At 51.1% G+C, this 25,385-nt stretch overlaps 3 protein-coding genes across 7 annotated transcripts in view; 2 read left to right on the top strand and 1 right to left on the bottom strand.

The window, feature by feature from the left end:
• On the top strand, nucleotides 1–10,146 carry PABPC1L (poly(A) binding protein cytoplasmic 1 like). Of its 3 annotated transcripts, XM_035344246.1 has the most exons (16): nucleotides 1–138; nucleotides 550–764; nucleotides 1,491–1,684; nucleotides 2,092–2,207; nucleotides 2,912–3,051; nucleotides 3,805–3,899; nucleotides 4,175–4,312; nucleotides 4,765–4,860; nucleotides 5,476–5,742; nucleotides 6,267–6,357; nucleotides 6,637–6,762; nucleotides 7,262–7,398; nucleotides 7,704–7,797; nucleotides 8,185–8,315; nucleotides 9,111–9,200; nucleotides 9,792–10,146. In XM_035344246.1, the coding sequence occupies exons 2-15, from the start codon at nucleotides 572–574 to the stop codon at nucleotides 9,192–9,194; spliced, it is 1,902 nt and encodes a 633-aa protein (XP_035200137.1). In that variant the 5' UTR covers nucleotides 1–138; nucleotides 550–571; the 3' UTR covers nucleotides 9,195–9,200; nucleotides 9,792–10,146. The 3 variants fall into 3 exon arrangements, 2 of the variants coding, with proteins under 2 accessions (XP_035200137.1, XP_035200138.1); XR_004755596.1 differs by lacking the exons at nucleotides 1–138; nucleotides 6,267–6,357; nucleotides 7,704–7,797; ... (1 more) ...; nucleotides 9,111–9,200; nucleotides 9,792–10,146 and having other exon boundaries at nucleotides 572–764; nucleotides 7,262–7,397; XM_035344247.1 differs by lacking the exons at nucleotides 6,267–6,357; nucleotides 6,637–6,762; nucleotides 7,262–7,398; ... (2 more) ...; nucleotides 9,111–9,200; nucleotides 9,792–10,146 and having other exon boundaries at nucleotides 5,534–5,690.
• A 2,586-nt stretch (nucleotides 10,147–12,732) lies between these two features.
• On the bottom strand, nucleotides 12,733–17,152 carry TOMM34 (translocase of outer mitochondrial membrane 34). The gene is made up of 7 exons (XM_035343771.1): nucleotides 16,940–17,152; nucleotides 16,739–16,838; nucleotides 16,046–16,198; nucleotides 15,217–15,377; nucleotides 14,805–14,949; nucleotides 14,084–14,210; nucleotides 12,733–13,775 (listed from the first exon to the last, which is right to left on the bottom strand). The coding sequence occupies exons 1-7, from the start codon at nucleotides 17,058–17,060 to the stop codon at nucleotides 13,677–13,679; spliced, it is 906 nt and encodes a 301-aa protein (XP_035199662.1). The 5' UTR covers nucleotides 17,061–17,152; the 3' UTR covers nucleotides 12,733–13,676.
• The window catches only part of STK4 (serine/threonine kinase 4), a 45,877-nt gene continuing 37,609 nt past the window's right edge, over nucleotides 17,118–25,385 (top strand). Inside the window, exons 1-9 of one of the 3 annotated variants that reach the window (XM_035343768.1) lie at nucleotides 17,118–17,252; nucleotides 19,051–19,131; nucleotides 19,972–20,100; nucleotides 22,028–22,142; nucleotides 22,714–22,878; nucleotides 23,282–23,449; nucleotides 23,996–24,133; nucleotides 24,738–24,866; nucleotides 25,296–25,349. In XM_035343768.1, the coding sequence (XP_035199659.1) occupies nucleotides 17,221–17,252; nucleotides 19,051–19,131; nucleotides 19,972–20,100; nucleotides 22,028–22,142; nucleotides 22,714–22,878; nucleotides 23,282–23,449; nucleotides 23,996–24,133; nucleotides 24,738–24,866; nucleotides 25,296–25,349 (1,011 nt within the window). In that variant the 5' untranslated portion in view covers nucleotides 17,118–17,220. Of the gene's footprint in view, nucleotides 17,253–19,050; nucleotides 19,132–19,971; nucleotides 20,101–20,210; nucleotides 20,292–22,027; nucleotides 22,143–22,713; nucleotides 22,879–23,281; nucleotides 23,450–23,995; nucleotides 24,134–24,737; nucleotides 24,867–25,295; nucleotides 25,350–25,385 lie in introns of those variants that run through there. The other 2 variants (XM_035343769.1, XM_035343770.1) reach the window with 2 other exon arrangements.

Genomic DNA, 25,385 nt, shown 5'->3' with positions numbered 1-25,385 from the left:
AGCCGGCGGAGGGCGGGGAAGGCCCCGGGGAGGGCCCCGGCCCCGGCCCGCCCCCGGCGCCGCCGCGGGAAGAGGCGGGGGCTGGCAGCAGCCGCAGCGGGAGCGGCGCTGCGAGCGGAGCCGCCGGAGCTGCTCGGTGTGAGTGAGGGGATGGGGGGGGCCCACAGCCCCGCACGGCCCCTCCGTGCACGCGGGGATCGTCCCTCGCCTCCCCGGGCTTCTCCCCCAGCTCCCTTCGCGGCCCCGGCCCCTCTCAGCCCGCCGTGCATTCCCCCCCCCCCCCCCTGCCCCTCCCCCCCCCCCCCCCGGGGCGTTTTAATAAGGCCCGGGGGGTTTGGGGCTTTCAGGTAGGAGCCTCGGAGGCGTGTTTCCAGCTGGAAGCTGTGCTTTTCGGGGGGATCCTGAGTGCTGGCTGCTGTCTCCTCACACAGCTCGGTACCCCGCTGTGTTCTGCTCTGGGGGCTTCTCATCTCGTGGAGGTCCCTCCTGGGGAAGGACTGCTCTGACCCAGACCCACGCTCTGTGTCTCAAATCCGTCTCCCTTCACAGCTGAGCTTTGCAGTTGAACACCATGAACGCCAGCGGCCCCGGCTACCCGTTAGCCTCTCTGTACGTGGGGGACCTCCACCCAGACGTGACCGAAGCCATGCTCTACGAGAAGTTCTCGCCCGCCGGGCCCATCATGTCCATCCGAGTCTGCCGGGACGTTGCCACGCGCCGATCGCTGGGCTATGCCTACATAAACTTCCAGCAGCCGGCGGATGGTGAGCCCCGTGCGGGGTGGTCCCGAGGGGCTGCCTTACGCCTTTGGGGTGGTGCGAGAGGAGCGGGGCCAGCGGTTGTCTGAGGGGATGTGTCAGCTGCTAGGGCTGCTGATACCCTGCTGAGGATGGGTTCTGGTTGCAGTTAACCCCGGTCTGTGCTCTCTTTTCCTGTGGCTGGGTGGCGGCCCATCTCGGGGACTGGGGGGTGATGCAGCAGCAGGGCTTGAGGTTTGTACACGGGGAGAGGAAGGGGACTTGCAAGAGCCTCCTCCCTCTGAGCTCATGGGGAAGGGCGCTGAAACCCCCTTCTGCCCTGCCAGCTCATGCCAAGGAGAAGCCATGTCCCCTTTGTGATGTCCCTGCTGGCAGGCAGGGCCTTCTCACCCCGCTGACTGCAGCAATACAGCACTGAGTGGCAGAATTACCCACAAGGAGACTTATTTTGGAGGGAGGCAGCAGCGATGGGAAGGTGTTGGGTTAGTTGCCCTGGAGACCAGAGTCATTACCCAGTAAATGACTTGGGCATCTGCCAAACTCGAGCTTGCTGCGAGATTAATGTGCTGCTGCCAGGTGCTTCTGGAATGTGCTGAGGCCTCCTGCCTCGTTTGGCTTAACGAGGTGCCCAGCAGTGTCCCCAATTCCTGTGCCCGTCCTGTGTGCTGTAGGACGGGGAAGGAGGTCCATCTCTGTGACCGTTCTCTCCCTCTGTGCTCACCTCTTTGCCAGCTGAGCGAGCCCTGGACACCATGAATTTCGAGGTGATCAAAGGCCGGCCCATCCGAATCATGTGGTCCCAGCGAGACCCCGGGCTCAGGAAGTCAGGGGTCGGAAATGTATTTATCAAGAACCTGGATGACTCCATTGATAACAAAGCCCTGTACGACACGTTCTCGGCCTTTGGGAACATCCTGTCCTGCAAGGTGTGTGTCTGCGGCTGTGCTGCGGCGGAGGGGGCTTGCCCAAGTTCTTGGCAGTGCATTCCCATCAGCTGAAACTCACTTCCCTGCTTCTCTTCCAAAATTTCTTTTGAATTCCTACCCTTTGCCTTCATGGAAGCCACAAGCCACCGCGTTTCCCCTGGGGACAGGGTGCTTTTCCTCCCTGCACCCACCCCTCTCTTTTCCTCGTGGTCCCTGACCTGCAACCTGTGAGCACCTGAACACCGCGCTGCTGCGGGAGTGGGGTGGCAGGGGAGCGAGGGTAACGCCCCTGAGAAGGGAGGGTGGGTTTCCCTGAGACTTAACTCATGTGCAAGTTGGGAGAAAACTACCATCTGTGGTTTTTACTTTTCTCTTTAAATTTATTTCTCCTTGCCCTGCTGTTGTAGGTGGTCTGTGATGAAAACGGATCCCGTGGCTATGGCTTTGTTCACTTTGAGACTCAGGAGGCAGCAACTCGGGCCATCGAGACCATGAACGGGATGCTGCTCAACGACCGCAAGGTGTAAGCGCAGGAGGAGGAGCGTCCCTGGGCCTGCCGTGGCACTCTTCCCTCAGCTTGGTGCATGCTTCTGAGCAAACACGTGCCCTGCTCAGGCTGCTGCCTCCTGCCCTGGGTGTCTCCTCCCTTCCCTTCCCAGCTGAGCGTTACAGCTCTGCTTTCCGGAGCTGTGAGTCATCTGTGGCCCGTGCTGATGGAAGCGTGATCGTGGTTTTGAGTCGTTCCTGGTGGTGGGGAAGGAACCTGACCCAGGGCTGTGTTTTCCTGCCGAGGCAGTGCAATGAATGCCCACAAAGCAGGGCTGGTCCTTGATCGCCGCTATCAGGGTCAGATAATCTGGGGCAGGAAGAGGTTTGGTTGTTCTCCAGCCCTCTGACATTGCATCACCTCAGATCTTGTGAGCTGCTTCCGTACATCCCTTTCTTGTGGAGGCAAGCAGCTTCCTGAAGGGCTTGGTGATAACTTCAGAGAAAGAGCTGAAATGTGGTCATCCTCTTTTTTTTTTGGGGGGGGGGGGGGGACGGGACACCCCTGGCTGTGCCCAGGACGGGGCTGCAGCCTGTAGCAGTGCTCCCTCTGCTTCAGTGGGTGACCCAAGCAGCGCCTGAAGCGCAAGGGTCTCTCCTGGCCCCTACCAAGACAGGTGCCTCTGTTTTCCCCCTGCAGAGCATGTGGGGAGTTCATGGGCCTCTGCTTGCTTCCTGCAGGTTTGTTGGCCACTTCAAATCCCGCAAAGAGCGCGACGCAGAGTTTGGGGCTAGGGCGACGGAGTTCACCAACGTCTACATCAAGAACTTCGGGGATGACATGGATGATGACAGACTGCGGGAAATATTCTCCAAGTTTGGTGAGTGTGGTTGTTGAAGCCAAATGTCCGAATGTCTGGTAAAATGGAGTTGGGGCAACTGTAAAGAAAATGGGGAGAATGCTTGGCTGGAATACAGAGCCCTTCTCTTGTTGTGATCACACCATGTGGCCACAGGACTGCAGTGACGTAAGCTGTCGGGATGCCACGTGCGTTTTCCTGTAATGGCAGAGGATACCGTTAGGTGTTCTCTTCTTTTGGGGCCACTTCCTTCCTTCCAAATTAAAGTTTTGTGGATTTGCAGGTTTTGAATTTTGTTTATTTTTGAAGTTGTATTGAAAGCAGCATGCTGACTGGGTATAGGAGCCCCAGAAATAGGAGATGTTAAGGCTGGATTTAAAGCACAAGTGGCTTTCCCAGTTCCTCCTGTTACTGGAGGACGCCTCTTGCACCAGGGCTGAGTACAGTCCACGAGTTAGCACAGCAGTGTCTGTGCTCAGCTAATCTCAGTGCCCTTCAGGTGAACCCAATGTGTGCATCCATTTATGAAGGGAGATGAGAACTTCTGGCCACAGAACCCAAAAAGCCAGTGGCAATGTGAGCAGCATCCTGGGTGGGAGGGGTTGTGCTGGCCGCCCCGCAGCCTCCATTTCCCATGTGGCAGCAGGGATCCAGCAGCTCCTCCTGCCACTTGACTGATCTCCTCACTGCACTGGTGCCTCGTGGTGGCTTTGCTTGCTCCTGTGCCCTGGGTGGGCACCCTTTTTCAGAACAATTTCTCCTTCCCTCTTGCAGGAAAGACTCTGAGCGTCAAAGTCATGATGGACAGCTCCGGCCGCTCGAAGGGCTTTGGGTTTGTGAACTTTGAGAAGCACGAAGAAGCCCAGAAGGCAAGCAGCAAATCACTGGGGCGAGGCAGTGGGCAGCTCGACTGCCTGTCGACTGTCCCAGCCGGTCACCTCCCCTGTCCTTGAGTGGGAACCTGCTGTCCCTGCAGGCCTGGGTACCAGCGTGGGTACCTGGAAGGGCAGCACCCGCGAGGGCCAGCCCTTGCTGGGGGCTCTGAGAGCAACGCCCCTGCCCTGCGCTTGCCTGGGGAGGTCTCTGCTCGTGGTGGGGCTGGGCGGGGGTCTGCGGTGCTCAGAGCCGTGCTCTCTGCTGGCAGGCCGTGGCCGACATGAACGGCAAGGAGATCAACGGGCGGGTGGTGTACGTGGGCCGGGCACAGAAGCGGCTGGAGCGGCAGAGCGAGCTGAAACGGAAATTTGAGCAGATCAAGCAGGAGCGAGTGAGCAGGTACCAGGTAAGGGGCAGGAGGACCCACACCATGGATGTGTCCTTCTGTGATACAAGTACCCACGCGGGGCTCTGGTCACCATCCTTAATGTCCAGGGAAGCAGTATCAGCAAAGAGGAGAGAGAGTTAAACCCAGGGTAGTGTTGGCAGGGGAACAAACTGGCCTGCTTTTTTCCAGAAATAAAATACTAGTCTGGGAATTAGGAGGTTTCCTGAGCTCTTGGAGCAACTTCATAGCAGTGACCTGAGCCCCGCTTTGCTGGGGGCATCTCCCCTGTGAGCACAGCACACGCACAGCCCTGGCTCCTCTTCATGTCACTGATCTCACTGGAGTATTTTTGGTTGTCCCACCTCCTGGCTAAGCTGCTGACGAAACGTCAGCTTTAAAAGCTGCTCTAAGTCTGGGGAGCCCGCTGTACCTTCTGGAGGAGGCCAAGCCGCTTTTCTGCCCGTTTGCAGGGGGTCAACCTGTACGTGAAGAACCTGGACGATGGGATAGACGACGAGCGGCTGAGGAAGGAGTTCTCTCCCTACGGCACCATCACCAGTGCAAAGGTGAGGGGCCAGGGCTGGGCTGGCCGGCGCGTTCAGCCCTTGGAAAGGGGTCAGGACAGTCGTCCTGTTGAGCTAGAGCTCCCTGCTGATGGCTTGTATCTCAAGCCAAGCGTGAAGGATGTGGCACTTGTGTCCAACACTTACTGATTCAGCAAGTACTTTGTAGCCTTGCTGAGTTTTCCCAGCCCAGCTAAGTGCAGGATGTGGCACTTGAAAAGAGGATCCTTCTCAATGCCGCACGGTTGCTCACGTGGTTCTGCACTAACGTGACAACATGCAACCCTCACTTGCTCATGAGCAAGCAGCAGATGCAAGAGCATCTCTGGGTCCTGCAGGGCTTGGCGCAGACCCCAGGGAAGGTCACAGGTCGCAGATCTCGGGCTGGCCCAGACTGACCTTGGTGCTCAGCAAACCTTTGGGTTTCATCCCATTGTGTCCTCCCCTCCCCTGGGGTAATTCACCCTTGTGAGTGCAGCCCAGCCGCGGGAGCACCCCGTGCTGACTTGTCCCACCTGGGGTGTGGGTGCTGGGGGGGGGGGGGGGCGACCGTGCTGTGCCTTGCGGGTGGCCGTGCTGATGTGTGGACTTAGCTGTGTTGTTCTAATCCAATTTTAGGTGATGACAGAGGGTGGCCACAGCAAAGGGTTTGGCTTTGTATGTTTTTCCTCTCCAGAAGAGGCTACCAAGGCCGTGACCGAAATGAACGGGCGGATCGTCAGCACTAAGCCTCTCTACGTTGCCCTCGCACAAAGGAAAGAGGAGCGGAAAGCAATTCTCACCAACCAGTACATGCAGCGATTAGCTACCATGAGGGCCCTGCCCGGCCCTCTCCTTGGCTCCTTCCAGCCCCCCCCGGGGTACTTCCTACCCCCCATCCCTCAGGTGAGTCCCTGCTCCCGTCCTGCAGTGACAGCCTTGCCTGGGGACCCGAATTTGCCGTGTGCTGGGGGAGGCGGGTGGTCAGGTCCAGGAGCACGTCTCCGTTTTGTGCCGAGCTGTGTGTGTGCCGGCTGCTGGTGGTGCCCAGCTGCCGAGTCTGCAGCAGGGCGTGTGGAAAAGCTGGCTTGAGGCGCTCCAGCTATGGGCTGGAAATTTGGTGGATCACCAAGGAGAAGTTTGGTGTGAAGGTTCAAGTGTGGAGAAAGAGCCCAGTAATGAAATGAGGGGAGGGAGAAGGGTTAGAGGCGTGCAAAAGCCTGTGGGGAGGAGATAAGTGGATGTGCTGGAGGAAACGTAGTTGTCAGGACTGGAAGCAGATCTTTAAGATCTTTAAAAATGCTTTGGCGTGCCACAGAGCGTGGTTCTGGCTCAGCTGTCTGTGGTGGCTGCTGAGATGCTGCTCTGGGCTGATCTGATGTGGCTCAGCTCCCGGGTCACCTTGGATATAACGTGTTCTCCCTCCGTAGCCACAAACCAGAGCTACTTTCTACAGCCCCAGCCCAGTTGTCCCCGTCCGCCCCGCCACTCGCTGGAGTGCGCAGCCCTCCCGGCCTCCCCGTGAGTGCGTCCGTCTGTCCCCACGGGTGCTCGGGGCCAGCTGGGCCGCACTGGGGACCGAGGGCTCTCTAAAAACACAACAAAATGTAAAAACATGCAGCCACGGGGAGTCAGTGCTTGGGAAAGCAGGCAGTGCCTTGGTGCGGGGCTCACTGGTGACAGGCACTGGGGCTCAGGTTGCCCATGGAGGCTTTTCCCAGCCACGGCCCCTTCCCAGCATCTCTTCCACGTTTATTTCTACCCGGCGGCCTCGCTAATCGTGCTCCATCTCTCCAGCAGCGTATCCTTCAGCCACCCCCATCCTGAGAGCTGCCGTGCAGCCCCGGCGCCTGCTGTCCAACATCAGCACCATGAGACAGGCGTCCACCCAAGTGCCTCGCGTGTCCCCCCAGGCCCAGAGAGTGGGTGAGTGCGGGGGGACCCGGCTCAGGCCCCGCCGTGCTGGGTGTGCAGGGATAGTGCGACTGCTCATGGGGGAGTTTAGGTGGTGATGGGGCTGGGGCGGTGTCCCCAGTAAATTCTGGGGAACGTTGTGGTGTTTGGGTGAAGGGATAGGTCTGTGATACCAGACTGGTTGTGTTGGGCACTGCTCCTTGCATCTGTTCTTTAAAGGTGGTGATACAGCTGTGGCTCAGTGCTCAGAGGTTCTCACCTGCTGCTGAGGCTGACTCTAGACAAACCCGCTCGTGTCCAGGCTGCTTGGAGCTGTGGCGTGGCAGGGGGGTCTCTAGGGGGATGAGGTGTGGGTGCCTTGGCCAGCTCCTGCCCTCTGCCCAGCCCAGTGGGTGGGAGGGCAGCACCCATCCTGGGGACGCTGCCTTTGTCCTGGGGGCTGTTTGAGCCTGTGGCGGGGTTCAGCTGGGTTTGGGTGTGTTTTTAACCATCTCTTCCCTCCCTCTTGCAGCCAACATAGGGACGCAGACGGTCAGTGCCCGGGTGCCCTCCTCGCCCACCCTGCCGCGGGGCGCCCCGCAGTACAAGTACTCGCCGGCCGTGAGGAACATCCAGCCGCTGGGCAGCGTGCCTCCCGGGGCCCCGCAGGTAGCGCCCGCCTGCACCGTGGGCGTGCTCCTTGTGGGATCCCCGCGGCTCTGGTTGTAACTGGTGTGATGGGTTCCTTTCCTGGGGCTGCGGATCTGGGTTCTGCAGCAATGTGGAGGCGATGCCTGGCTCTGGTTTTCCTAAAAGCTGGCGTTGGGGTACAAGTAGGCAGTGCCAGAGCTTGCAGCAGCAGCTCTGAAGGGTGAAACGCCCTGCCGTGCCCAGGGACCAGCACCGTACTGCACACCGGTGAACTTGTGCATTGCTTCCAGCCTGATTGCTGCTCTCTGCGTTGCTTTATCCAGGTGGGAGAACCCGCTGTGCACGTCCAGGGGCAGGAGCCGCTGACAGCATCCATGCTTGCAGCAGCCCCTCCTCAGGAGCAGAAGCAGATGATAGGTGGGTGATCCTGCTGCCTGACCGTGGGGCTCTGAGCGCGGGCAGGCAGGCTTAAATGCACCAGAGAACACCTAGCTGCAAGGGGAGTGCCTTTGTTGGATTGCTCTGATAATATGCTGCCTTAAAAAAAAAAAAAAAGGAGGAAGGATATGGCAGAGCTCCATGGTGCCTGTGCTGCCCACCTCCTGCAGCTGGTGCCCACTTCACCTGGCAGCTCCCCTCCATGTGCCAAAACCCTCCCTGCTGAAGGGAGGGGTGGGAGCAGAGTAATTTGGGTAGGGGAGAGGGGAGCACAGGGCTGGGAGGGCGAGGGGGCTTGCACTGGGTTTGAAACGACCAGAGTTCTTGCATAGTGCTCACTGATGTCCTCCCCGGTGCTTGGAGCAGGTGAGCGCCTCTACCCGCTGATCCACGCGATGCACGCCTCGCTGGCTGGCAAGATCACGGGGATGCTGCTGGAGATCGACAACTCGGAGCTGCTGCTCCTCCTGGAGTCCCCCGACTCCCTGCACTCCAAGGTAGGAGGCACTCGGTGCCCAAACACACCGTGTCCCAAGGGCAGAGTATGTGCTGCTGCAAACACTAAACGAGGGAAGGTGGCTGCGGCCCAGAACATGGGCCAAGGACTTAATATCTGTAGAAAGATAAAGTAGTTGCCTCTGTTCAGTGAGAGACAGACAGACGGGGCCCCAGGCTGATTGCGTCTGCCTGCCTTCAGCAAGAAGAGCTCAGAGCAACTCTCTGGAAGCATGGCCAAGCCCTTGAGGTGGTTTGGGGGTGGATAGGAAGCAAGAAGGGGAGAAGGCAGGGTGAGCATTGCTCTCCAGAATGAAATAGGGAAATGGTATTTACTTAGTTTTGTTTTTAATCCCAGTGAATGTTTAGCTTTTGGTTCCCATAAAAACAGTCACAAGGAATCAACTGCATTGCCTTGTTGTTGCCTGGGGGCAGGATTCACTTTCCCTGCTCTTCTGGCACTCTTTTGGAGGAGCCTGGGCTCTGCTGGGTGCTGCTGGGCAGCCTTGCCTGTGGAGAAGCTCAAGTTCACTCTGGCCTCTTGTGACTCCTACAGAAAAGGAGAAATGCCCCAGCACTTCCTTAGGGAGGAGGCAGCAGTGGTCTGTGGGCTGATCCACGTTCTAGCAGAAGCAGCAGGCTTAGGTTTATTATTACTGTTTTTATTAATCCCCTCACCCTCTAGAAGTGGGGCTTGTGTGGGAGATGCACTGAGACCTGGAGCACTGCAGTTCCTGCGCAGTGCACTCCCGTGTCAAAGCAACTCCTCCCTTCCCCAACTTGTGCTCCCTGCACAGATCGAGGAAGCTGTGGCTGTTCTCCAGGCGCACCAGGCCACTGAGACATCGCACAAGGGCGGCGCGGCGGCGTTCCTGCAGTGAGCCCAGGTACGCGCTGGGGTGGCTGCAGGAGCTGGCATGTGCTCAAGGTCTGTGGCTTATGACTGAAGCTGGGGGTTGTGTTTCTTCTGCAGACCAAGTGAGGCTGTATATACCGTGATGCTCCACTTCAAATCATGTGATTTATCCTCCATTTTCCAGACTTAAATGTACTGCAACAACGTAGTTGTGTGGTCCTTTCCTTGCCCCCTTCCCCTTGTGTTCATGAGGGCAACACCTGTGCTGCCAGGAAGGAGCAGAGGGAAGGACCTTGCTTTTCTGCCCTCCCGGGGGGACTGGCACAACCTCTCCTAGGACTTCTGCGCTGGTGCTGCAGAACCTTGTCAGCAGATAAGATTTAAAAATGTTGGTGCTCCTACATGGGATAGATCAGGAGAGCCAGCCCTGCTGCTGAGTGTGGGACAGACTCATCAGCAAGCAATTCCCCCTTTGCATATGATGATTTTTTTTGACTTGTCATCACAAGGAAATGCCGAGTTAATCCAAGTTCAGAGATGACCTGTGAATTCTTGTCTGGATCAAATTGTTCTTCTAGCGGCTGAAAAATGCATGTGTGTGTTCTTTGTTTTTTCTAACTAGGATTGGGAGCGAGTCCTGAGAACATTGCCTTGGCAGAACAACAGCAGCCACCTCGCCGTGCTTCTGGAATTATGGCCATAGAGTGACACTGGTCTGTCTTCAATGCCCCATCCCGTTTTCTTGTGTGTATTGTAAACCTTGCTGCTTCCTCCCTGCACCTGTATAAAAGTTCCAAAGTTAATTCTCTTCTCTTCTGAAAGTGTCTTGTGAAATGTAGTGTGGAACCCAGCCCGGTTCAGTTGCCCAGGAAATGCCAAGTGCAGATGAATCATCCTTTTAGAGAACTCACTGGGTTCTGTAGTTTTATTTGTTACTGTAGCTGACACTAATAAAGAACTGATGCTTCCACCCCCCACAGCATGGGTTAGTTTCCTTTGCAGAAAGGCAGCAAATAATGTGTCTGTTTCATGCAGGTGGAGGGACAGACTCAAGCCAAGCTGTTGTCATTAGTGCCTGAAGCTTGTGGTGTTGGCAGGGTGGTAGTCCTGAGAGCTGGCTCAGGGATAGGAATTGCTGTGTAGGATCAAACGAACAAATTGCTGACCAACAGCTCTCCTGATCCTTCTGCTCTCAAAGGGTGACTAAGTAAATTTCACACCATCCACTTAAATTCTTATCCTTTCTAGCTAGCCCTTTTCTTTTAAAAGGCTTCATCCTCTTGCAGTTCTCTTTCAGAGCTTATATGCCTGCAGAGTCCTGGGACTGAGTACCTTCTGCTGGTCACCACGCCCCACGTGGGGCTCTGGAGCACAAGACCCAGCTTGAGATACTGTGACCAAAATCTGTAAATCACAAGCTGTGTCTCCCATGGGTTTTCCTGACCAGTCTCAAAGAGTCGCTTATGGGCCTGAAAACACTGATAATTGCACCGTGCCCCGGGGGATGCTCTGCTCGTGGGCATCGAGGCCTGTTATTGCTGTTTGCTGCCCTCTCAGCCTCTCCTGGAGCATGCCGCAGTTGCTGCAGTCATCCTGGCCTTAATGCTTCGCTCGTCCTATTTAGGAATGGAATTCCATTCCCTGAAAGCTCCTTGATGCTGTCAATGTATTGACCTTATTTGACTGCTTTCCGTAGTCTATAGGAGCACACCTCCATCAGCACAAGCTACCTGCTTTCTATCCAATGTGTGTGCTTGGGCTTGCTTCTGTGCTGTATCATACCCCGACTTCAGCTCGTTCCTGATTCATCCCTCCTACCTCTTGTTTTCCTTCCAGCATTTTAATAGCACTTACATATTTGCTCTTCCACGGTGTATGTTCTGCTCAGCTGGGATTCTTTCCTGGGGCTTTTCTTCATTCCTGCTCTGATCTCCTTAAGTATTTCTCTTTGTTACAGAGGATGCCCCCCAGCCTGAACCGTGCACTACTTAAACATCTCACTGATAAGTCTACAAAGGACTAAATCTATTTAATGCGCAGGAGGAAAAAAAAATGCAAATTGCATATCAGTTATGCATATAAGGAGCTGGGACAGAATTGTACAAGGTAAAATTAATTCTGTTGCCTAATTTGAGTCTGAAATAGTTGTTCAGGTGCAACGGATCAGTTGAGATGTGCCTGTGCCACCACTGACAGTGCTGGATGCCTTGGCTCAGGAACACTGCTGTAAAGCTAGGGGGAATTCAGAGTGGGGGGCGCAGGAAGAGGCAGAGTACGGGACAGCCTAAAAGGATATGATCAAAAAACAGGGTTTTTAAAACCTTTAAGTGAAAAGGTAAACTTGCCACTTGGATCCCTGTGTAGTGAGACAAGGACAATACTGAAAAGTTTTCAGAGTGGTTCTCTGAGCTCCTCTGGGGAGTCTGAGGCGTTAACAAGTTGATGCAGGAGCAACAATGCCCATGCGAGTCCAGCTTGGGATAGTTGCTGTTGCCTTTTGAAAAGGGCGGATGGAGGCGTGCCTCTGACGGGCACTCCCCAGCTGCCGGTGTGGATAGCAGTGCCTTCGTGTGCCTGGGGAGCAGCGTGTGCAGATAGCAGCACCCTTCCTGGAACAGAAGGGGACACGGGCAGAAGTGACCCTGGGCTTGAAGCGTGGTGTCTTGTTGCTGTGCTTGATCTGTGTCCGTCTGGTGGCGTTGCACTTCAGTGGGGAAAGCCTTAGATAAGGTGGGGGGAAAAAAGTATTCCTGTGCTTAGAGGGGGAAGAGAGAGTGAGTGCTGCTGCTTGGACCTACTGTAATGAAGTGTAGTTGAACAGGGCAGGCATCTGCCAGTCCTGATAACAGCACGGCTGTTAAAAGGAGAGCTCTTTAGTTAAGAGCAGACAGTTCCTCCTGTATTCTGAGACCTTCCTCTGCTTATCAGTGCACTGCTGGCCTGTGCTGCCCCACCCTGAAATCCATCACGCTTAGCTTGCTAATAGCCTGGGGAAATGGTGGTTGCAGGATCGATGAGCTGCGGTGTTTAGGAGTGGAGCAAACGAAGCAAGTCGTGCCCCTGGGGGAGGTGTTGTTTTATACCCTGGTGCATTACAGCTGATGGTGTACAGGCCCGGGACCTACAAAGAGCTACTTAGCATTAAGCTAAGATACGTCTTTGTCTTATGTGAGGGTAACAGGGTAAGTGATGCCTGCCTTCTAAATTCAGTTCAGTGGAGCACCTGCCTGCAGCACTAATGGCTGGGAGAGATAAGGTGGGGGAAAAAAAAGGTACTCAAACCCAGACTTAAAGGCTAGCTTCTGTCTTTCAGTCTCTATTGTAAGCAGCTGGTTCAGATCAATTGTTCACCATCATGACTGCTGGTAAAAACACTACACCCCTGAACAAGGTGTAAGACTGAGCAATGGCTGGAGGGAGCCTGCTGGCTGGCAGCTGACTTCCAAAGCAAGGCAGTTAGGGCAGTGCTTGGATTCCTCTGACAAGTGGAGGCAGAATGAAGCAAGGCAGTAAGGAAGTGTTCCAGATTCCCTACACCTTCCATCCCATAAAAAACACACATCTAGAGTGAAAATAAACATGGCTTTAATGTGAACAGTCATTGTAACAGTTCATAGAATAACTCCAACCCTCTCTATCTACCGTTTTAAGTCAGTGCCATCAATACCATAAGAAAAAAAGTATAAACATGCATTGAAATAGTAAGCCAGGCCTCAGCTCTGATATGACTGCATACCCTAGTCCCTGTAACACCCTGTAGCAACTGCTCCAGAAGGCACAGACAAGCTAAAGTTTAAAACAAACCAACCAAAAAACAAAACAAGGCTGTAAAATGCCTGAGCACCTGTAGTCTCACAGAAGTAGTGCACTGTGTAACAAGGCAGGTTTAACTTAACTGGTGGTTTTCTTCTCTGTGCAGAATAATTAAATACAAAAGAAAGCTGCTGCTGTAAACACCTGCCTGGTCACACTAAGTAGCAAAAACTCAGCTGAGGGTCAGCAGGCATCACTAGGAGAGGGAACATGCTCAACCCTGTGCAAGTAACCGTGACTTGGGTCTAAGAGGGGTATGCAGTGCTCAGGCAATTGCAGCAGTCTGTCAGCAACCCTAGTTAAGTAATAGCAGCACAAATGCAGCAAAACTGTCACCTGAATAAGGACTAACAAAAACACCTCAGTTTATAGCTCTTCAGCAAGAGCAGCCGCTTCACATGCAGAGTCCCTGAGGCCAGTAGTTCCAGGCACCTTGACTTCAGCCAGGGAAGCTGACCTATAAGCCTCTCCCATAGTGGCATTAAATCTTCTAATGATCTTTGAGCCATATAATCAAGCTTGATACAGATTGTGTATCTTAACATTCATTATGCTGGCACAGAACCTATTACATCTCAGCAGCAGTTGAAGGTAGATTTCAATACCCATCCTGCATTAAGGTTGGTCCCTGCAACAACCTCAGAAGGAAAAAAGCTTTATTCTGCAGTAGAAAAAGCTTTCCTTGTTGGTTATCCTAGGCTCTCTTCAGTTCTTGCAGTAATTTCAGTGCAGCTGTGTTCTTTGGTTCAATTTTCAACAAGCTGTTGATGTCAGCAATACTTGATTTGTAATCCTAGAAGAAGAATTTTTAAGTGTTAGTGCACTGAAATACATTTTCAATGCCTAAGGCCCCTGTAGGAAAACTATCGCTTGGTACTAGTGGAACAATACAACTCAGCATAACATCTATCTGCTTCCAGCATTTCAAGAAACAGGACCCAATGCTGAGAAACTCACAAGATCCAAACAGTAAATACTAAGGTAAAGGACAATGCCTTTCAACTCCACACAAGTCTCCACTATCTGATGGCAGACATCCAGCGCTGAATGCTCTATAGGGCATTAACATAATGTAAAGCTGGTCAAAAACTCCTGACTTACCTTCAGTTCTTTAAGTGCTTGAGCACGTCTGTAGAATGCCTTGATGTTTTTAGGATCTAATCTCAGAGCTGCTGTGCAGTCCTGTACTGCTTCCTTATGTTGCTTCAGGGTCAGGTAACAGAGAGCTCTGCCATACAAATACTGGGTTAGAGACCTTTATCTAAAAGCAGCATCTGCTGCTGCAACGCACATAGATCTTAGTTAACCCCAGCACAGCACAATCTCTATCCTGACACATTACTTTTGCAGCTCAACACTTGTTTCAGTTAAAAGGGCAAAAAGTAGTTTTCCAGTCTGCAAAGAAGAGGATTTTTACAGCAATAAATAGAGCAGCCTGCGCTTCAAGGGTGGAGGTTTGTAGCTACACCAGTCTAGAACATGCCATGCTTGTCTTGGAAGTACTCTGAGTATAGCAGCGTTTGTGATTCACGGGGCAGTAGACACTACTCAGAATAACACAGTCCTGGCAGACAAGCATTAAAGGGAGAACCCCCCTGGCAGCCCTAAGCTGAGTGTCTCCAGGCTTTTTGCAGCATCTGATCAAAGAACATTATACCATCTATTTGGAAGACTGCACTAGGGGGAACATGTGTGGGTGTTCTGTTGGTGTGGTTTTTATTCAGTTGTCTGGGAGCAAACATCAGGCAGCTTTGTCAGATGAAGTACCATGGTGGCTTCTATAAAGGGCCAAAAAGTACTTGGGCAAAGAGCCGAGGAGTACCTGTTGGTGTAAGCTGCGCATTCCTGGTTGAGCTTTAAGCTCTCAGTGTACTTCTCAATTGCCTTTTTATGGTTTCCTTTCTTTACGAGTTCATTTCCTTCTTCCTTCAGAGTTCGAGCTCTCTCTACACCAGCAGCAATCTGGTCTGGAAACGGTGTGAAAGAATACAGAATGCTATTAAACTGATAAGATCAGAGCAGCCGCTCAGAAAGCACATAGCCCCTCTACACATAGAGGCAAGACAGACAGATCAAAGGATCCAGCATCAACCAAGCAGGCTGTGGCAGAACCAGCAACCAAGGCCAGGTTTCTGCAGACCTCAGCCTGGAGACGCACCAAGCAGGGGTGGCAGCCACCTTGCCATCACCCTGCTGAGCTGAAGGGCTGTGCACGGCCAGGGACGTGCTCTCACCTGGGTGTCCCTGCGGTGTGCTCCCAGGGGGTGCATCTGCGGCGGGGGCTGCTGCAGAAGGAGCGCTCCATCTCTTCTGGGCAGAGATAGGAACCGTGGGAATTGGTGGGAGCTTCTCACGCCAGTTCAAACCATCCTTCTCCTGCAGGGCTTTAGTCATTCTGGAAGAGATGGCTGGCAGTTGCTCTGTCTGTTGGCTGAATGGGCCACTCTCACGAGCCAGCAGGGTCACTTTTATAACCTGGCTCGTACCAAGGACAGCATCTCTCCGCTAACTCTGTGACATGCATCTAAACTAAGCTCCTTCTACAGACGGGGAATTAACGAAAGGAACATCTTGATAGTAGGGCCGAAAATACCATAGGATGAGGGCTGTGGCTGTCAGTGTTCGGCTGGGCAAGAGATGCATGGGTTATTCCTCAGCCTGGCAAATAACAAAGTGAATCAGAATTTTCTCCAGGAAGAGAAAATGCCCACGGCAGCCTGTAATCCCTGTCAGCATAGGGAGGCTTATAGGACAGGATGCTGCAACTTGTAAGATTATTATTTCTTTAAAATGGGTACTAGACTAAGCAGAAAATTCCAGGGGAAACATTCCCAGCCCTCAACAATGTACCAGCAGCTTGGAAGGAGCTACGGGCGTTAGCACACAGGAAGCATGACGAAGCCTGCCCTTCGCACAAAGCATCAGGGCCTCGGTTGTTTCATTAAAGCGCTCAGGACGCAGCTTGCTCCTGGCATCGCTGCAGACCCGGAGCAGGGCTGCCAGCAGCCGCTGACCGAGCTGCTCTGCTCCCGAGCCTTCCCTCCAGGGAGTGCTCGGCATTACCTGTTGACACCATCGTGTGCTGACTGTATGGAGCAGTCGATCTGCAGCACGGTCTTGTAGTCGACGTAGGCCAGCTGGTAGCTCTCCAGAGCCTCGTAAGCTGCCGCCCGTCTCAGGAGGGGTTTGATGCCAAACGGGACCAGCTTGAGCGCGCTGTGAGGGGTCAGAAGGTGACAGCCTGTGAGCCCCCCGGCACCCAGCAGAAGTCCCTGGATAGCTTCCTACGAGGCATTTAATAGGCCTGGTCTAGGAAATACTGGGCGGCGGGATCAAAGTCTTTGTGTGCACTTCAAGCGATACGGTACCGTGGGAAGAGACCCTGCGGCAGCGAGCTTTTCTGTCTCGTTTCCTACCCTAATGAACTGGCTGGCGCAAGGGAAAAGAAGGGAATTCCCTCCTCCAGGCTGGCAACCAGAAACATAGACCTGCTTTGGGGGCTACTCCTAAAACTTAACACCTGTAAATCAAAGGCGAGCGGTACTTTTTCTGCTCCGGAGTGGTGCAGAAGCGCTCTAAGGTCACCAAGATTTACCGGAGAGGTGTGGTTTCAGTGGGCACTGCTCTGCTGCAGCGCCCGGGGGGTCCAGCGCCCCGAGTGAAAAACCCCTGGGGTGAACCCCCCCCGAGTGAAACCCTCCTAGGGTGAAGCCCCCCTGAGCGAACCCCCCCGGGGTGCGGTTCCCCCCGGCTCACCCGCAGCAGTCGGCGATGCAGAGGCGGCAGGCGCCCTCCTTCAGGTGGCAGGCGGCGCGGTTGGCGAGCAGCACGCTCCTCTCCTCGGCGGCGGCCTCCCCTGCGCGGCACACCGGAGGGGCTCAGGCGCCGTCCCGACCCCCGCCCGGTCCCCCCGTCTTCCCCCCCGGTCCCCCTTCCCCAGCCCGGTCCGCTCCTCACCCGCGTCCTCCAGCAGCGCCAGCGCCCGGCCGTACAGCTCGGCGGCCGGCCCGTACTGCCCGCGGCGGAACTCCTCGTTACCGGCGCGGCGCAGGGCGCTGGCGCTGTCCCCCGCCGCCATCCCGGGGGCGAAACCGGGACCGGCACCGGGAGAAGGGCTCGGGGAAGCGGGGTCGGGGCCGGGCTCTCCCCGGAGCCTTCCGGCGGCGGAGCGGAAGGGGCGGCGGGCTGCTATGGAGGCGTGAGGGAGGCGGTGAGGGAGCGGCCGGCCCCGCGGCGCCATGGACGGGGTGCAGCTGCGGAACCCGCGCCGGTAAGGGCTGGCACGGGGGAACGGGGCTTCGGCGGGAGGCTCCTCGGCCCCACCGGGCACGGGGGACGGGGGGAGCGAGGGGAGCACCGGGGGTGCCGCGCCTCAGGCGCTGCCAGCCCCGGGACGCCGCGGGGTGGGCTCGCTCCTGAGGTCCGGCAGGAGCGGGGCGGTTTGCCGTCAGCGTGGTGATTGGGCTTTTTAATTAGGCATCGAAACCTTTCCTTTTCCTCCCCCCGAAATAATTTAGGCCTTGTTTCAACCTCAGCGAGAGGAACCCGCCGTTTGTACCGCTGCTCCTCGGGCGCCTTGTGCCTGGCGCCTGGGGTGGTCACTCACATTTTTTCCCTCGTTGCCCCTTCCCGCACCCTCCTCCCTCCCGTTCCCCAAGGACAACGTTCCCTTGGTAAGCGCTTATCTCAGCGGGGAAGCCGCTGGCTGCTCTCGGCATTTCGCCACTTCCTGGCTCTGCTTCTGCTCGTTTCCCCCGCCTCAGGAAGCCATTCTTCGTGTGCGGGGCTCCGCGCCTCGGCCCCGGCTTCGTACGGAAACGGAGCAACCAGGGCCCAAGCAGCAGCTTTTCGTCCTGGTTATGAAGAAACTGGGGGGAAAAAATACATATTTAGCGTCAAAATTAGTACGACTATGCCTGGAGTGGCGGTCCTTAACAGCAGCAGTAAGAGCTTTCTGCAGCTGCAGGCAACCAGACGTATTTCATGGTAAATGTTGGTTGCTGCAAGGCTTGTGAGTTCTGAACACACTGACATGAACAAGGTTCTGGGCTTTGGAGAGTTGTGAGAGCTGGTTTGGGCTAGGTTTCTTTGGCAGGTGTCAGTTTTTCTGGTAGTTTGTGTGAAAACCTTGCGTGTGGGCTATTGGGTACTGTTTATATGTCAGTAAAAGAGTTTGTTTTCAGAACTTTTCATGTATTTTTAGTGTGTATACGTATTACATTTATAATATCTCTTAGAAATACAAACATAGTGTTTAGCTGCTTTAGGAAGTTTCTTGCTGAACAGCTCTGCGGTGTGGTAGATGTGCGCTGGAACAAGCGTGGTCGGTTTTCTCATTGCTTTCCCTAGGGAATCTCCCTGGGAGTCGTACCGGGGTGGGGGTTGGCAAGTGAAGGATCCCAGCACCTAGCAGTAAAATTACCTCAATACCTACAAGGTATTTCAGCAGACCCTTAGCAATGCATTTGAGAGGAACAGACCGAGCAGCATTAAGATCCTCAAAGTCAGATAAGTTTCCTTCCCCTCCCCAGTTTTTTTGCCTTTCTCCCCAGTAGCATTTTCCGAATATATGTCCAGGCTCAAAGCCAGTATCTGAACTAATGTCCTTAAAAATGGACAAGTGAGGTCAGTATTGCCTGCATCTTCCCAGTAGATGTATTCCATACGTACTGTAAGACCGCAAAGAAGACTGTTCCCTTTTGCACAGCCTTAGTACTTACCTTCCATGCAAGATTTTGACCATTAGCAGCATGTTCAATAGCTACAAGAGACTGCAGTGCTGTGTTGGGGTTGACCACCAGCATGTAGATCCTGAGATGCATTCCACAAAGAGCAACTGTAGATCTGTGTGCCTGAACAAATTCTGGTCTCTGTAATTCCCAGTCCTCTTTTGCGATTAGATAATGATAATATTTGTTCTTCTAATTGTGTGACATAAACTTATTTGATAATCAACTTTATGCTAGCCTTCCAGACACCTAAATGGCATTATTTATTCTTTTGTTTCAGCATAGCCCCCATTTGCAATAAAATTAAATGTAGTAATTTCTCTATTCTTACATACACAGGCAGCTGAAGAAGTTAGATGAAGACAGTTTAACCAAGCAACCTGAAGAAGTATTTGATGTGTTGGAGAAGCTTGGAGAAGGGTACGTGCTCTATTACAGTGGGCCCAAAGTACATTTCTCAAAGGACAGATGTGTGTAACGGATACGTGTTCGGTGGTCTTTGATTTTTCACTTTGCCATGATCCTGTTACTGCAAAAGTATGCAGTAGTGTAACGACTGCATTTGGTTAGTAACAGCATAAATAATCTGTTTGCCAGGATTAAGATGTCTTAATTAAACCAAGCAGTAGCTTATGATTCAGCACTAGGCAGTCCAGGTGTTGCTGAAAAATGGCAAACTGGAGTTGATAGGGCTTTGCGGGAACTCGGGAGGTGTTGTAGTAGTTCATCCCTGGTACTTCGTGTGGAAGATCTGGGTGGTGGGAAGGAAACTGTTTCATTGTGCCACTTGCTCAGGCAGAGCAGTTTGAGAACACTCAGTAAGTGATGTGTTTGCCACCTTAAGGAGTTCTTTTGAAAAACTGAGTCGGAATTCTGCCTGGCTGCTGTAAGCAAAGAAGCTGGAAATAAGACAAATTATATCTGATGAGAGTGAGCAGAGCTCTCTGACCAGAGCTGTCGTTCTCATTGTTTCTCAGCAAGTACCGTATGCTGGAGAAAGACCTGATGTTTTTGTTGGATTTGTGTAGAAGGCCCTTCCAAAGCTCTGGGCGCACAGTGATGGTTGGCTCCTTTCTGACCGTCTCAGCACGCTGTTATACGTATAGTGTTTACAAGCTTGTAGACTGATTATTTAAATTAATGTAAAAATATTTGTAGCAGGAGGTATAATTTTTCCCCCAAAGTGCACTCTTACAAAAAGCATAACATTTGCATTTTTTGAATGTTGTTGTATTCATTGTTTACTATTTTGTCTCACAGCTCCTATGGCAGTGTGTTCAAAGCTATTCATAAAGAAACGGGTCAAGTAGTTGCAATTAAACAAGTTCCTGTGGAATCTGACCTGCAAGAGATTATAAAGGAAATATCCATAATGCAGCAATGTGACAGGTAAATGTATTCTGTGAAACCTATCATCAGTGTGCAAAGAAAAGTATTGCCTGTGATCTGGCATTTAATCACATAAAAGCGATGATGTTGCCTTAAATGTTTTTTAAAAGGCTGGACTTGTACGGTCAAGTTACCTCGTATCAGCTGAGTCATGTTAACCCACCATTTGGGTAGTGTTAATTCAAGCAAAGGTAAGACAACGAAAATGAAGCTTGCAGTGCGAGAGCATTAAGCTAACTAAGTTAAATAACCTTGCGCTTGCTGCCAGCAACGAGCGAGGCGCGTGAGCAGTCACTGCAGTTGTCCCGATGCGCTGTAACTCGTTGAACAGTGGTAACTTGATTGTGGGTTAGAGCAGCGGTTCCCGTGTCCGAGGGGTAATGAGTTGCACACAAGTTTTGGTGTGGACATAGAAACTGTTAGGAGAGTTTGGGTTTGCTTTTTTCTTTTAATGTTCTTTTTTTTTAAGAGGCATGTGGATGAGAGCCACTAATGCATGACTGCTCTTGCATGTGCATCGTCTACATGCTGTCATCTGCTTAAGTGGCAGAATTGTCCTTCACGGGGCCACTTTCTGCCCGTGCGGGTTATAGTGCGTTACAAGCTGTCTGCTCACGTTAGCATGCTCAGAATACCTGATGGGCTGGCGTTTGGCTCTCTGGGTTGTTTTTGCATGTTTCTTGTGGGAATGATGTTATATGAGCTTAGCCAGACAAGACCAGGAGGTGCAGAAGACCCCCTCCCCTGTCAAAGTGTATCCAAGTCTGAGAGTTTAAAATATACAGATTTTAGAAATGCTATTTTGATAGACTTCAGGCTTAGAAAACCATTTAAAAAACTGGCATTAGCAACATAAAGTTATGGTCCCAGGCACTCTACTGCATTTCACTCTCACTGTCTTCAAATGAAGATGACTGGTGGCAGCTAACAAAATGAAACTTTTAAATAATTTGTTCTTGAAAAGTCTTACTGTGTAACCTGGAAAGCATTAATCCCCTTAAGTCTCCTTAAAAAGAAATTAAATATTAACATTGTAAGTCCTAAAATGAGATTTTACAGTTATGAACAGCAGAGGGAGCGAATCAATGGAACATCAGATTTTTGTGCAATCATTAAGGGACACTGACCTCTTGATTTTGGTAGTCTTGCATTTCCTCATTAGAAAATATTTGGCAGGGAATAGATTAAGTGCAATTTTATTCTTTATTTTTTATCCCACAAAATCAGAAAGGTTCTTTCTGTGAGTTTTTAGCCTCGCCTTTCCCAAAGGGCAGGTGGTCATCTGACTGTAGTGTACTTCATTAGGTTGTTTGCTTTTTGGGCAGTCTGATAACGGACTGTATGAGGGAGTTTTAAGTTGTACAGGATTCCTAAAATACATCACGTTCCTGAACTAAATTGTAGAGATGAGAAGGTGTATGTGGTAATGGGGGAATATGCCTCTTAAGGAGCCCCATAGCTATTTTCTAGCAAACGTCTGACCTTGTTTAATGCTTCCATTTGATTGCAAATGCTCTGCAGCAGCTTTACCAGGGACTGCCTTGGTCCATTTCTCATTCCCTTGGTGCCCTGCCTTCTTGCCCACCATGGTACTGACCTTGTATTAATCCAGTTCTGGGAGCTAAACAATGCTAGTCCTTCCTTATTTCTGTAGGACTCATTTTCAGACATTTTAACTCCCTGAATCAACTTTTTGGCAGGTTGGTTGAGCACCACTGCTGGGAAGAGGCCTGGCAGGGCTGCAGTAGCCCTGTGAAAGTTCAGACTGTTTTAGAACGCTTTTGGTCAGGGTTTCAGTGGCACTTTGACTCTGAATTTTTAAAGCCTGCTTAGGGAGTCAGCAGTGTGTTTTGTTTTTGCTTAATCGCTTGTGCTGATCATCAGTATTTGACCCTTTGGTTTCTTCTCCCTTTTTCACATTTTGTAGTCCTCATGTGGTGAAGTATTACGGCAGCTATTTTAAGAACACAGACCTGTGGATAGTCATGGAATACTGCGGTGCCGGATCCGTGTCTGATATTATTCGATTACGAAACAAAACTGTACGTACTTTCTCCTTTGAATGCTATGAACGGGAAACATGGGTGTCCCGCAGCTCGAGGAAGCTAAGTAGTGCGTGCATTGCCTTTTGGGCATAACTCTCATGAGGTGTTCAGTGCCTGACACAGCCAGGGCTGCCGCCTGAGATGCAGGCCCATTGTTCCCCTGAAAATGAGGAAGCTGGTTATATTAATCAAGTTTTGGTTATTTGGATAAAGTAATCAGTTATCAGAGCTTTTGTTAAGATGTTACCTTGACTTTCCTGAAAACCCAGACTGATTCTGAGTAGCACACTCTACTTTGCCTTACTTTTGGCTATTGCGGGGTAAGAATTCCTAGTTGTGAGAGGGTTGTGGTATGTATGTATATGTGTGCTGGTTGTAAACTAACTCAACTACGTAATGCTGAAGGCTGCTAACTGAAAACGTATGGACTTTTCCATTAGTCAGTATGGCAGCCTTTAATGAAGGCAATTAAATGCCAATTAGTAAACCTCAGGGAAATAAAGACTGAAACAGCAATGTGTTCTATCTCAGCAGCTGATAGGTTGATAGTAACTCTTCTTTTCTTTAGCTCACAGAGGAGGAAATTGCTACAATAGTGCAGTCAACACTGAAAGGACTGGAGTACCTGCATTTTATGAGGAAAATACACAGGGACATCAAAGCTGGAAATATATTGCTAAATACAGAGGGGCATGCTAAACTTGCAGATTTTGGAGTGGCAGGACAGCTTACAGTAAGTAAAACTGAGATGACTGAGTACGCTTCACTTTATCTTTTTAAACTACATATAAGTATTATGTGCTTGTGGGGACTTAAAGATGTTCTAAACTGCTTTCTAGAACTTTGCATCAACATAATGGGACACTAGAACAGCAGGAGATGACAGCAGGGCTTCTGCTGGAAGCTGCTGTACCTAAGTAATGGTTTGTGATAACGTTTGCTGTTTGCCTCAGTTCATGTCTAACTCCTGTAAGCATGCTTCAATTTCCCTTTGCGCTCCTCCATATCCCAGTCTTGCTTAATCTAGTAATACATGTGCGTGCAAGTGACATTAATTAGCATGATAATTCATTAGTGAATGCTTGTGGCTGATACAATTGCCGTTGTCTGGATCTTTATCTTACTCTTCTTCTCAGGATACCATGGCAAAACGGAACACAGTTATAGGGACCCCGTTTTGGATGGCTCCAGAAGTGATCCAAGAAATTGGGTATAATTGTGTTGCAGACATCTGGTCTCTAGGAATCACTGCGATAGAAATGGCTGAAGGCAAACCACCATATGCAGACATTCATCCTATGAGGGTGAGGCCTTTGAAAATGTGCTGCTCTTTGGAAATGATTTGCTATTACAGCTGGCTGAACAAAATGCCAGCATGCCATCTTGCTTTTAATTTACAGAAAATGATTTATTTTCTGTTAGTTGTTTGTGCTGTAGATTAAATGAAAAACAGTTCTTTGAGAGGGAGAACCTGCGTGGAAAGGAAAATCTTGATCCTATTCGGTCAAGACATAGCTGCAACTCCCTACGTTGAGTGTGAAGAAAAATATTTTCAGCTATATATTCTCCAGCGTGATTTTTTTTGCATGCAAGCACAATTTTTGAAGACTTAAAAATGGCAGATTCATGCCTCTTGAGGCATATAATGGCTCAGACAGAAGTGTAAGCACCTAGCAAGAAAAGTTTGACTTGTTGCTTCGTGTCCCCTCTGAGCAAATTTATGTATAATATTGGTATAAACTCTGCAGAAGCAGCAAACTTGAAGCATCAGTCATTCTTTCGCACCTGTGTATATTTATGTGTATTTATGCTAGGAGGGTTTAAACTTTGGAATATTCTTGGGTTTACAGGCAATTTTCATGATTCCTACCAATCCGCCTCCAACATTCCGGAAACCAGAGATCTGGTCAGACAATTTCACGGACTTTGTGAAACAGTGTCTTGTCAAGAGCCCTGAGCAGCGTGCCACTGCAACACAGCTTCTGCAGGTCTGTCTGCCTTTCCTTGCAAGAACATAAATCCTAGAGAAGGCTGCTCGTGTAGGCAGCGCTGTGCCTGTTGAGATACTGGTCTCGTTTCTTGGGTGATCCTGTGCACTACAGATTTCATTAATGTCTGATTAACTTTACAGCCAACTTCAACTTTTCAGTTCTTCCCCAAGAACCGGTCTGATTTCAGCTTCCTATCTTTCTGGAGGGTTTGTTTTGCCTTCAAATCCTCATCAGCACTTCCAAGTGACCGTCTCTTAAAACACTAAAAAGGAGAGGCCCAAAAAAATGTTATTGCTCAGAATGGTATAGGCATGGCCATCTATGAAAGGGGCTGTATACAGCTAAGCTGTTAAGGAATCAGTAGGGTTTGTGGGAGGGGAATGAGCCCAACGTTTCCCAGCAGTAAGTGCCTTTAGAGAAAGATCTCGTTTGGGTGGGAGGCCTCCCTCTTGTGTTACACAGGAATATCTGTTTTTTTTTAATTTCATTTATTAAGGTATTGAGTTAAACCTTAATTTTGATTGGAAGTGGGCAGTTGTAGCAGTATCTGTTATATGTTGGTTCAGGTGCAGTGCTTACTAACTTTTAATATGTCTTGCAGCACCCGTTTGTTAAAAGTGCCAAAGGAGTGTCAATTCTGCGAGATTTGATTAATGAAGCAATGGATATCAAGCTAAAACGTCAAGAGGCGCAACAGCGTGAACTAGATCAAGAAGATGAAGAAAATTCAGTGAGTATTTAGTAGCAACAGTACTCAAACTCTCAGTCCTTGCATAATGCGTAACTGCTTTTTTTTTCAGTATTTTGTTCAATTGCCCATGGATTTGATTTAGTTCTTGAATTTTCTACTTTACGACTACTTAACCTGATGCTTGAACCCTGCTCAATCTTTGCATTCGAGTGGGACAGTCAGCATGTCCCACCAAATATTTACCTTAATTAGCTCAAAGCGTAGCTAAAGACTTGCGATTGACTATGATTACAAAGTAGCACATGCAAGACTTTAATACAGGTTCCTAATTGGATAATATTCTTTATGAAGTAATGAGAATTTTTCATTGTGGATTGAGGTCTTAGACTGCTCTCCTTGTATAAAATAGTATCTGTGATGCACTATGCTCTGAGTATGTTATGTTGTTTTACTATTGTTGTGCTTTAGAACCCCCCTTATAGAAACTGTCTACTACACAAGAACAACCGACAGAAATATGAGGTGAGGGCATGACAAGTGTTGAGGGAATTGCTGTGA

The sequence above is a fragment of the Oxyura jamaicensis genome, chromosome 20, assembly GCF_011077185.1.
Source record: "Oxyura jamaicensis isolate SHBP4307 breed ruddy duck chromosome 20, BPBGC_Ojam_1.0, whole genome shotgun sequence".
Classification (NCBI taxonomy): Eukaryota; Metazoa; Chordata; class Aves; order Anseriformes; family Anatidae; genus Oxyura; species Oxyura jamaicensis.
The sequence above is the reverse complement of the archived record's forward strand: the minus strand, read 5'-3'. Positions and strand labels throughout refer to the sequence as shown.